The sequence below is a fragment of the Oncorhynchus masou genome, chromosome 26, assembly GCF_036934945.1.
Source record: "Oncorhynchus masou masou isolate Uvic2021 chromosome 26, UVic_Omas_1.1, whole genome shotgun sequence".
NCBI classification, from domain to species: domain Eukaryota; kingdom Metazoa; phylum Chordata; class Actinopteri; order Salmoniformes; family Salmonidae; genus Oncorhynchus; species Oncorhynchus masou.
In genome coordinates this window covers 23,743,128-23,755,608 of record NC_088237.1, presented here as the reverse complement: position 1 = coordinate 23,755,608, position 12,481 = coordinate 23,743,128, and the positions used below count along the sequence as shown (strand labels likewise).

The 12,481-nt window shown below is 44.1% G+C and overlaps 1 protein-coding gene across 2 annotated transcripts in view; it reads right to left on the bottom strand.

Moving 5' to 3' along the window:
* Window positions 1-12,481, bottom strand: part of LOC135515076 (SCY1-like protein 2) — a 32,739-nt gene that overhangs the window by 5,952 nt on the left and 14,306 nt on the right. For both annotated transcript variants that reach the window (XM_064938903.1, XM_064938904.1), the window contains 10 exons: window positions 11,804-11,953; window positions 11,487-11,708; window positions 11,064-11,180; window positions 10,616-10,741; window positions 10,195-10,371; window positions 9,671-9,793; window positions 8,816-8,929; window positions 8,213-8,345; window positions 6,987-7,105; window positions 6,813-6,913 (listed from right to left, as the gene is read on the bottom strand). In XM_064938903.1, coding sequence (XP_064794975.1) covers window positions 6,813-6,913; window positions 6,987-7,105; window positions 8,213-8,345; window positions 8,816-8,929; window positions 9,671-9,793; window positions 10,195-10,371; window positions 10,616-10,741; window positions 11,064-11,180; window positions 11,487-11,708; window positions 11,804-11,953 — 1,382 coding nt within the window. The remainder of the gene's footprint in view (window positions 1-6,812; window positions 6,914-6,986; window positions 7,106-8,212; window positions 8,346-8,815; window positions 8,930-9,670; window positions 9,794-10,194; window positions 10,372-10,615; window positions 10,742-11,063; window positions 11,181-11,486; window positions 11,709-11,803; window positions 11,954-12,481) is intronic.

The following is a 12,481-nucleotide window of genomic DNA, read 5'->3' as shown; positions in this document are numbered from 1 at the left end:
GAACTGACCCTGTATATAGTAACCTTACCCCTATACATATCTACCTCTATCAGTCCAGTATCCCTACTGGAACTGACCCTGTATATAGTAACCTTACCCCTATACATATCTACCTCTATCAGTCCAGTATCCCTACTGGAACTGACCCTGTATATAGTAACCTTACCCCTATACACATCTACCTCTATCAGTCCAGTATCCCTACTGGAACTGACCCTGTATATAGTAACCTTACCCCTATACATATCTACCTCTATCAGTCCAGTATCCCTACTGGAACTGACCCTGTATATAGTAACCTTACCCCTATACACATCTACCTCTATCAGTCCAGTATCCCTACTGGAACTGACCCTGTATATAGTAACCTTACCCCTATACACATCTACCTCCCTATACACATCTACCTCTATCAGTCCAGTATCCCTACTGGAACTGACCCTGTATATAGTAACCTTACCCCTATACATATCTACCTCTATCAGTCCAGTATCCCTACTGGAACTGACCCTGTATATAGTAACCTTACCCCTATACATATCTACCTCTATCAGTCCAGTATCTCTACTGGAACTGACCCTGTATATAGTAACCTTACCCCTATACATATCTACCTCTATCAGTCCAGTATCCCTACTGGAACTGACCCTGTATATAGTAACCTTACCCCTATACATATCTACCTCTATCAGTCCAGTATCCCTACTGGAACTGACCCTGTATATAGTAACCTTACCCCTATACACATCTACCTCTATCAGTCCAGTATCCCTACTGGAACTGACCCTGTATATAGTAACCTTACCCCTATACATATCTACCTCTATCAGTCCAGTATCCCTACTGGAACTGACCCTGTATATAGTAACCTTACCCCTATACACATCTACCTCTATCAGTCCAGTATCCCTACTGGAACTGACCCTGTATATAGTAACCTTACCCCTATACACATCTACCTCTATCAGTCCAGTATCCCTACTGGAACTGACCCTGTATATAGTAACCTTACCCCTATACATATCTACCTCTATCAGTCCAGTATCCCTACTGGAACTGACCCTGTATATAGTAACCTTACCCCTATACATATCTACCTCTATCAGTCCAGTATCCCTACTGGAACTGACCCTGTATATAGTAACCTTACCCCTATACATATCTACCTCTATCAGTCCAGTATCTCTACTGGAACTGACCCTGTATATAGTAACCTTACCCCTATACATATCTACCTCTATCAGTCCAGTATCCCTACTGGAACTGACCCTGTATATAGTAACCTTACCCCTATACACATCTACCTCTATCAGTCCAGTATCCCTACTGGAACTGACCCTGTATATAGTAACCTTACCCCTATACATATCTATCTACCTCTATCAGTCCAGTATATCTACCTCTATCAGTCCCTACTGGAACTGACCCTGTATATAGTAACCTTACCCCTATACATATCTACCTCTATCAGTCCAGTATCCCTACTGGAACTGACCCTGTATATAGTAACCTTACCCCTATACATATCTACCTCTATCAGTCCAGTATCCCTACTGGAACTGACCCTGTATATAGTAACCTTACCCCTATACATATCTACCTCTATCAGTCCAGTATCTACTGGAACTGACCCTGTATATAGTAACCTTACCCCTATACATCTACCTCTATCAGTCCAGTATCCCTACTGGAACTGACCCTGTATATAGTAACCTTACCCCTATACACATCTACCTCTATCAGTCCAGTATCCCTACTGGAACTGACCCTGTATATAGTAACCTTACCCCTATACATATCTACCTCTATCAGTCCAGTATCCCTACTGGAACTGACCCTGTATATAGTAACCTTACCCCTATACATATCTACCTCTATCAGTCCAGTATCCCTACTGTAACCTTACCCCTATACATATCTACCAGTCCAGTATCCTACTGGAACTGACTGTATATAGTAACCTTACCCCTATACACATCTACCTCTATCAGTCCAGTATCCCTACTGGAACTGACCCTGTATATAGTAACCTTACCCCTATACACATCTACCTCTATCAGTCCAGTATCCCTACTGGAACTGACCCTGTATATAGTAACCTTACCCCTATACATATCTACCTCTATCAGTCCAGTATCCCTACTGGAACTGACCCTGTATATAGTAACCTTACCCCTATACATATCTACCTCTATCAGTCCAGTATCCCTACTGGAACTGACCCTGTATATAGTAACCTTACCCCTATACATATCTACCTCTATCAGTCCAGTATCCCTACTGGAACTGACCCTGTATATAGTAACCTTACCCCTATACATATCTACCTCTATCAGTCCAGTATCCCTACTGGAACTGACCCTGTATATAGTAACCTTACCCCTATACATATCTACCTCTATCAGTCCAGTATCCCTACTGGAACTGACCCTGTATATAGTAACCTTACCCCTATACATATCTACCTCTATCAGTCCAGTATCTCTACTGGAACTGACCCTGTATATAGTAACCTTACCCCTATACATATCTACCTCTATCAGTCCAGTATCCCTACTGGAACTGACCCTGTATATAGTAACCTTACCCCTATACACATCTACCTCTATCAGTCCAGTATCCCTACTGGAACTGACCCTGTATATAGTAACCTTACCCCTATACATATCTACCTCTATCAGTCCAGTATCCCTACTGGAACTGACCCTGTATATAGTAACCTTACCCCTATACATATCTACCTCTATCAGTCCAGTATCCCTACTGGAACTGACCCTGTATATAGTAACCTTACCCCTATACACATCTACCTCTATCAGTCCAGTATCTCTACTGGAACTGACCCTGTATATAGTAACCTTACCCCTATACATATCTACCTCTATCAGTCCAGTATCCCTACTGGAACTGACCCTGTATATAGTAACCTTACCCCTATACATATCTACCTCTATCAGTCCAGTATCTCTACTGGAACTGACCCTGTATATAGTAACCTTACCCCTATACACATCTACCTCTATCAGTCCAGTATCCCTACTGGAACTGACCCTGTATATAGTAACCTTACCCCTATACACATCTACCTCTATCAGTCCAGTATCCCTACTGGAACTGACCCTGTATATAGTAACCTTACCCCTATACATATCTACCTCTATCAGTCCAGTATCCCTACTGGAACTGACCCTGTATATAGTAACCTTACCCCTATACATATCTACCTCTATAGGGTCCAGTATCTCTACTGGAACTGACCCTGTATATAGTAACCTTACCCCTATACACATCTACCTCTATCAGTCCAGTATCTCTACTGGAACTGACCCTGTATATAGTAACCTTACCCCTATACACATCTACCTCTATCAGTCCAGTATCCCTACTGGAACTGACCCTGTATATAGTAACCTTACCCCTATACACATCTACCTCTATCAGTCCAGTATCCCTACTGGAACTGACCCTGTATATAGTAACCTTACCCCTATACACATCTACCTCTATCAGTCCAGTATCCCTACTGGAACTGACCCTGTATATAGTAACCTTACCCCTATACATATCTACCTCTATCAGTCCAGTATCCCTACTGGAACTGACCCTGTATATAGTAACCTTACCCCTATACACATCTACCTCTATCAGTCCAGTATCTCTACTGGAACTGACCCTGTATATAGTAACCTTACCCCTATACATATCTACCTCTATCAGTCCAGTATCCCTACTGGAACTGACCCTGTATATAGTAACCTTACCCCTATACACATCTACCTCTATCAGTCCAGTATCCCTACTGGAACTGACCCTGTATATAGTAACCTTACCCCTATACATATCTACCTCTATCAGTCCAGTATCCCTACTGGAACTGACCCTGTATATAGTAACCTTACCCCTATACACATCTACCTCTATCAGTCCAGTATCTCTACTGGAACTGACCCTGTATATAGTAACCTTACCCCTATACACATCTACCTCTATCAGTCCAGTATCCTACTGGAACTGACCCTGTATATAGTAACCTTACCCCTATACATATCTACCTCTATCAGTCCAGTATCCCTACTGGAACTGACCCTGTATATAGTAACCTTACCCCTATACACATCTACCTCTATCAGTCCAGTATCCCTACTGGAACTGACCCTGTATATAGTAACCTTACCCCTATACATATCTACCTCTATCAGTCCAGTATCCCTACTGGAACTGACCCTGTATATAGTAACCTTACCCCTATACACATCTACCTCTATCAGTCCAGTATCCCTACTGGAACTGACCCTGTATATAGTAACCTTACCCCTATACATATCTACCTCTATCAGTCCAGTATCTCTACTGGAACTGACCCTGTATATAGTAACCTTACCCCTATACACATCTACCTCTATCAGTCCAGTATCCCTACTGGAACTGACCCTGTATATAGTAACCTTACCCCTATACATATCTACCTCTATCAGTCCAGTATCTCTACTGGAACTGACCCTGTATATAGTAACCTTACCCCTATACACATCTACCTCTATCAGTCCAGTATCTCTACTGGAACTGACCCTGTATATAGTAACCTTACCCCTATACATATCTACCTCTATCAGTCCAGTATCCCTACTGGAACTGACCCTGTATATAGTAACCTTACCCCTATACACATCTACCTCTATCAGTCCAGTATCCCTACTGGAACTGACCCTGTATATAGTAACCTTACCCCTATACACATCTACCTCTATCAGTCCAGTATCCCTACTGGAACTGACCCTGTATATAGTAACCTTACCCCTATACATATCTACCTCTATCAGTCCAGTATCCCTACTGGAACTGACCCTGTATATAGTAACCTTACCCCTATACACATCTACCTCTATCAGTCCAGTATCCCTACTGGAACTGACCCTGTATATAGTAACCTTACCCCTATACACATCTACCTCTATCAGTCCAGTATCTCTACTGGAACTGACCCTGTATATAGTAACCTTACCCCTATACATATCTACCTCTATCAGTCCAGTATCCCTACTGGAACTGACCCTGTATATAGTAACCTTACCCCTATACATATCTACCTCTATCAGTCCAGTATCTCTACTGGAACTGACCCTGTATATAGTAACCTTACCCCTATACATATCATACTACTCTATCAGTCCAGTATCCCTACTGGAACTGACCCTGTATATAGTAACCTTACCCCTATACATATCTACCTCTATCAGTCCAGTATCCCTACTGGAACTGACCCTGTATATAGTAACCTTACCCCTATACATATCTACCTCTATCAGTCCAGTATCTCTACTGGAACTGACCCTGTATATAGTAACCTTACCCCTATACATATCTACCTCTATCAGTCCAGTATCCCTACTGGAACTGACCCTGTATATAGTAACCTTACCCCTATACATATCTACCTCTATCAGTCCAGTATCCCTACTGGAACTGACCCTGTATATAGTAACCTTACCCCTATACATATCTACCTCTATCAGTCCAGTATCTCTACTGGAACTGACCCTGTATATAGTAACCTTACCCCTATACATATCTACCTCTATCAGTCCAGTATCCCTACTGGAACTGACCCTGTATATAGTAACCTTACCCCTATACATATCTACCTCTATCAGTCCAGTATCTCTACTGGAACTGACCCTGTATATAGTAACCTTACCCCTATACATATCTACCTCTATCAGTCCAGTATCCCTACTGGAACTGACCCTGTATATAGTAACCTTACCCCTATACATATCTACCTCTATCAGTCCAGTATCCCTACTGGAACTGACCCTGTATATAGTAACCTTACCCCTATACACATCTACCTCTATCAGTCCAGTATCCCTACTGGAACTGACCCTGTATATAGTAACCTTACCCCTATACACATCTACCTCTATCAGTCCAGTATCTCTACTGGAACTGACCCTGTATATAGTAACCTTACCCCTATACACATCTACCTCTATCAGTCCAGTATCCCTACTGGAACTGACCCTGTATATAGTAACCTTACCCCTATACACATCTACCTCTATCAGTCCAGTATCCCTACTGGAACTGACCCTGTATATAGTAACCTTACCCCTATACACATCTACCTCTATCAGTCCAGTATCTCTACTGGAACTGACCCTGTATATAGTAACCTTACCCCTATACATATCTACCTCTATCAGTCCAGTATCCCTACTGGAACTGACCCTGTATATAGTAACCTTACCCCTATACACATCTACCTCTATCAGTCCAGTATCCCTACTGGAACTGACCCTGTATATAGTAACCTTACCCCTATACATATCTACCTCTATCAGTCCAGTATCCCTACTGGAACTGACCCTGTATATAGTAACCTTACCCCTATACATATCTACCTCTATCAGTCCAGTATCCCTACTGGAACTGACCCTGTATATAGTAACCTTACCCCTATACATATCTACCTCTATCAGTCCAGTATCCCTACTGGAACTGACCCTGTATATAGTAACCTTACCCCTATACACATCTACCTCTATCAGTCCAGTATCTCTACTGGAACTGACCCTGTATATAGTATGCATACTTACTTTATCATGCTGTTCTTATATCTCATGCGTTTTTGTTCTACCTTGTTAATTTTAGTAAAACATAGCTTTGGCTTCATCATCATTGATTTTTAGTAAAACATTGTTATTGATTACTGCATTGTTGGGGTTAGAGCTGCAAGAAAGACATCTCACTGTCCTGCTGCACCCGACATTACAACGTCAGAGGAAGACAGGAGGGAGTGATTTGACGGATACCTCTGTTGTTCCTGCATGCTGTGTAGCTGCTCCAGTTTGGTCTTGTGCTCTGCCTCCATACGAGTCAGCATGTCTTTGATCACAGCCATGAAGGAGTTGAACTGAAACACACAGAGAGAGGGTGGGAATACAACCTGTGTGTGTGTGCGTGTGTGTGTGTGCGCATCTACCTACCTGATTGAGGTTGAGGTTGTTGTCTATACTGAGCGAGACTAGGTGAGGCAGACTCTTGGCGGCTAGGTGCTCTTTGGGGATGCCCAGTTTCTTATGGGAGAAGGTACACTTGTAGATCCCTATGGGAGGAAACAACCATTCCTCAATAAATCAGAACCACAACAATCAATACTGTTAAAGCGATAGATCATATTTTTAAGTGTTACCCTATTTCAATTAGTCATTTCATCCTCGGAGGATTGACCCGTTTCATCCTAGGAGAATTGACTCGTTTCATCCTAGGAGAATTGACCCGTTTCATCCTAGGAGAATTGACCCGTTTCATCCTCGGAGAATTGACCCGTTTCATCCTCGGAGGATTGACCCGTTTCATCCTCGGAGAATTGACCCGTTTCATCCTCGGAGAATTGACCCGTTTCATCCTCGGAGGATTGACCCGTTTCATCCCAGGAGAATTGACTCGTTTCATCCTAGGAGAATTGACCCGTTTCATCCTAGGAGAATTGACCCGTTTCATCCTCGGAGAATTGACCCGTTTCATCCTAGGAGAATTGACCCGTTTCATCCTCGGAGAATTGACCCGTTTCATCCTAGGAGAATTGACCCGTTTCATCCTCGGAGAATTGACCCGTTTCATCCTAGGAGAATTGACCCGTTTCATCCTCGGAGGATTGACCCGTTTCATCCTAGGAGAATTGACCCGTTTCATCCTAGGAGGATTGACCCGTTTCATCCTCGGAGGATTGACCCGTTTCATCCTCGGAGAATTGACCCGTTTCATCCTCGGAGAATTGACCCGTTTCATCCTCGGAGGATTGACCCGTTTCATCCTAGGAGAATTGACTCGTTTCATCCTAGGAGAATTGACCCGTTTCATCCTCGGAGGATTGACCCGTTTCATCCTAGGAGAATTGACCCGTTTCATCCTAGGAGAATTGACTCGTTTCATCCTAGGAGAATTGACTCGTTTCATCCTAGGAGAATTGACCCGTTTCATCCTCGGAGAATTGACCCGTTTCATCCTCGGAGAATTGACTCGTTTCATCCTAGGAGAATTGACTCATTTCATCCCAGGAGAATTGACTCATTTCATCCTAGGTGAGTTGATTCATTTTATCCTAAGGGATTCTAAAATAAGATAAAGAGTTCTAAAAGTACTGATCATTTTCTGTCGAGATCCCTAGGACTATTATCTGGATTCTAAGACGTTCTAGATGTTCCGTTACCTAGAACCCCCATGAGTACGGCTGGTTCTCTGGAGGGGATCTGTTGCAGGAAGGGAAGGATCTCGTCAATGACGTACCATTTGTCCAGGTACTCCAGAATCTTCCCCAGACACACCAGGGAGTTCACCCTCACCTACACACACACGTCAAACATACGCACACACAATCAGAATATTTCTGTCACCTGTCAATCAATGGTCAGTCAAAAACAACCATGTGCATTTGATCAACACACACACAGAGAGACAGAGAGAGACAGAGAGACAGAGAGAGAGACAGAGAGAGAGAGACAGAGAAAGAGAGAGAGACAGAGAGAGAGAGACAGAGAGAGAGAGAGAGAGACAGAGAGAGAGAGACAGAGAAGAGAGAGACAGAGAGAGAGAGACAGAGAGAGAGACAGAGACAGAGAGAGAGACAGAGACAGAGAGAGTCAGAGACAGAGAGAGAGAGAGAGAGACAGAGAGAGAGAGAGAGAGAGAGAGAGAGACAGACAGAGAGAGAGAGACAGAGAGACATAGAGAGAGAGACATAGAGAGAGAGACAGAGACAGCGACAGAGAGACAGAGACAGAGAGACAGAGTCAAATGAAAGCGAGAGACTGACTGCAAGTGAGGAGGTCTGTAGACAGGCAGACTTGATGCGGGGGATGAGTGCGTTCTTCATGGAGGGATACTCAATCAGGTTGGCGAAGGTAGGGATTATGTTCAAACACAGCTCCTGGGGGGGGCACACAAATATATGGCACAGCATTGCTGATGACTTAATGGCAGGGGTTTCCATAGAATCACATAGAGCCTAGAACTCTAAAATGGACATTGGGATCATAGCAAAGCCAAAATAGTGTCTGTCTTGGTCAGGCGTATTATAGAATCTCTATGGAGGTTCCCATGTGAGCTTTACAGAGTTGGTTGAATGTGCTGCTAACCGCTGGTCCAGGGTCAGGTTTTTCTTATCCTCTAAATGGTAAGGAAATGGGATTCTAGAGCTGTGGTTACGGGCAACTTGTACCACAATTAGTGTTTAGACGTTAACGCTGCAGTCATCTTCCTACACATCACTTCCTTCACGACATCACTTCCTTCACGACATCACTTCCTGCACGACATCACTTCCTTCACGACATCACTTCCTTCACGACATCACTTCCTTCACGACATCACTTCCTTCACGACATCACTTCCTTCACTACATCACTGACTGATTTGGATAGGTAAATAGAGAAGTCTGTCTTTTACAATGTACAGTACCTGGCCAACAAATTACACATTAAATCAAGGCAGTGTATTTTTAACGGGCAGAAAATATATGGCAACGGACGACAGTATGTTAATTTACACTTACCTTAAAATCACACTAACTTTAACCTCAATCCTAAACCTTATTTCATTAGTATTGCAGTTCTCTTTCTGCCGGTGGAGTAAACCCTTTGTAAACTCATGATGTGCCTGTCCGTGGTACCTGTATCTGGATGGAGGGGGCCTCCAGGGCTCTGTAGACCATGGGCAGAACGCTGTTCTTAATGTCCTCTGGTGGGGTCTTGGTCAGCAGCAGGTCCATCTTTTGTAGGAAGATCAGCAGGATCTGAGAGACACAGAGGGTTAAACGCGGTTCATCCAGGCTTAATGATGGGAGAGTGACAGATAAAGAGAGAGATGGGTAACTACCAGTGAAATGAAACTAGGAATACAGTGAGCTCTTTTTTTAAGCATTAGAGCGTCACACACACAGTCTTAGCAACTACGCTTAGCAAAAACCACTCACCATATTGCTTGCCTGAAGGCGTGGAAAGGAGAAGAGAGAGAAACAGTATGATATATACAGCCCTGTCACCAGATAAAGCATATAGCATCCTCTAGTCTTATCTAACCATGCCATCCCTGTAACACACATCAAGAAAACAGAAGGTAGGCCTGAAAACTGGGTATGGGGATACACTGTATGTGCGTGTCCTTTGCATCCTGTGTGTGTGTGTGTGTGTGTACCTGGACAGGCTCCTGCTGCTTGAACACAGGGCTGAGGTCCGGCAGGATGAGTCTGACATACTCGTCCTTGGTACACTCCTCGGCGATCAGCAGCACGTTGGGCAGGACGAATGGCACCATGTCTGGGTTCACAAACTCTGAGGTGAGGGCTGGGAGGATACGATACACCACCACTCTCTGGGGTGGAGAGGAAGAGACAGGACGCAAAGAGGCTAGGAATAGTGGCTTTAAATCAGAATCATTTTTATTAAATCACCTTTGAGCACATATTTGCAAAATGGCCAATCCCAATTTGACTGGATTATTGAAGACCACGTTCCAAACTACCTGTCCACTGAGCATGAAGCATTCTACTGTAGGAATGTACGACTAGGACACTAAAATGACCTGTAAGAGCAACACACACACAGTGAACACTAACCTTGGGTAGCTTGGGCAAGACCTTGGGCAGGTTTTTGTAGAACTGGGACTTCTGCAGGTTGTCCCTCTGGAAGAGGGAGTCAAAGTAGGCCAGCGTCACCGCCCCCACGTCATCAAAGAAGGGGATCTGAAGCACCCAGACACAGAGAAGGGATTATTCAACTCAACCTGGGTGGTAATGGCATAAAGCAGGATCAATGACTTCATCTTGCTTCAATTCTCTGAAATCACTTTTTAGGAAGACGATCTTGAAAACAGGCATTCAACCAATATTCAACTGACGACACATATTCAAGTTTAGCTTTATTAATGAATCAGAAAATCTAAAAGGTATTTCTAAATATTTATCAGTTAGCTAACTTGGTGAGTGGTTTTAATATGTAAAAGTCTTGTGTCCTGTTGTATTAGTGACACAAGGTCATAGTTGGTGACACGGGGGGTGATCTGACCTTGGTCATCTGGTCAGCGTCAGGCCGGACGTTGGGCGTGACACTCAGCAGCATCTTGACGTGCTCTCTCACCTCCTCAGGAATCTTATTCAACATGGTGGGGCTCAGTCTGCTGAGCTATGGACAGACGGGGGGGGGGGGGAGATTTACCAATTCAAAAAGTGTGGAATCAATGAGGCATTACAAATATTGCAGTGCACTTGGGCATTAATATCCCTGTCCTTTTCTCCCCAAAATGCTAAGACGTGATGCATTCTGACTAAGGTCTGCTGTCTGAATGAGGTCCTTGGGTGCTGTCGCTCCAGAGAACTCTAACTTTATGAAGAGGGCCAGCACTCACAACTTTGATGTAGATTTTTTTACTAGCAATCACGTGGACTTGTTCTGGCCATCAAGCCTTCATCTCACTCCCCGCCCCCTCACCTGGTCCAGCTGTCGGCTGAAGCTCTTGAAGATGTCGTGCTTGTTGACCTGGAACACTGGCTTGCCCTCGTTGAAGACGGCGTGCATCACCACGCCCAGCGAGTACATGTCCGAGGCGGCGTCGCAGCTCACCGACAGGATGTACTCGGGGGCCAGATACTCTGGGTTGGGCAAGCAGAGCGGCGGCAGGTTGGGCTCCCACTCCTTACAGGAATACTTGGGCTGGGGGAAGGAGGGAGGGAGACAGGTATGTAAGGATATATACAGAGGAAGAGATACATAGAGGTGCACACAGGCAGATGCGCCGAGCGTCTCACCTCGGCATCGGAGGGGTTGGTGGAGGAGATGCTGAAGTCAAAGCCCATGATCTTCCAGGCTCCGCTCTTGTTGAGGATGACGTTCTCCAGACACAGGTTCCCATGGACCATCTTCACCCCGCTGTGTAGGAATGACAAGCCCTCCGAGATCTGAGGGAGATGTGAAGGAGGGGGAGAGAGAGGGAGGGAGAAGAGAGAGAGATGAGAGTAGTCAGAGGGAGAGGATATAACAAAGTAGAAAGAGAGTGAAAAAGAGAAGGAAAAGAGGCATGAAGCAGATAAAGATAGGAGAGGTAAGACTGAAAGACAATCTGTGATATTAACTAAAGACTTGGGGATCAGTAAAGTACAGTCTGGTTACTTCATCTCACATGTCCCAGGCATTTTAGTAGACGTACATAACACACAAATTCAAGCTGTACTTGATAGAGGGGTTTTTTCATACCCAGAACAATTATGTAGTATTGACATTTCCCAGCATTCCTCCTTAAAGAGGCAATCCGCAGTTCATACAATAACAAAGCGCAACTCCGCCAATGTTGTGGTAAAAAGTCGAAGTGTGGGGCTGGAAAATGTTTACCACCCCCAAATTCCTAGACAGAGCTATGGATGCAAGAATTGATCATCCATTACATCAACATTATAGTTTTAACCATGTTTTAAGACTAGTGTTTGTTT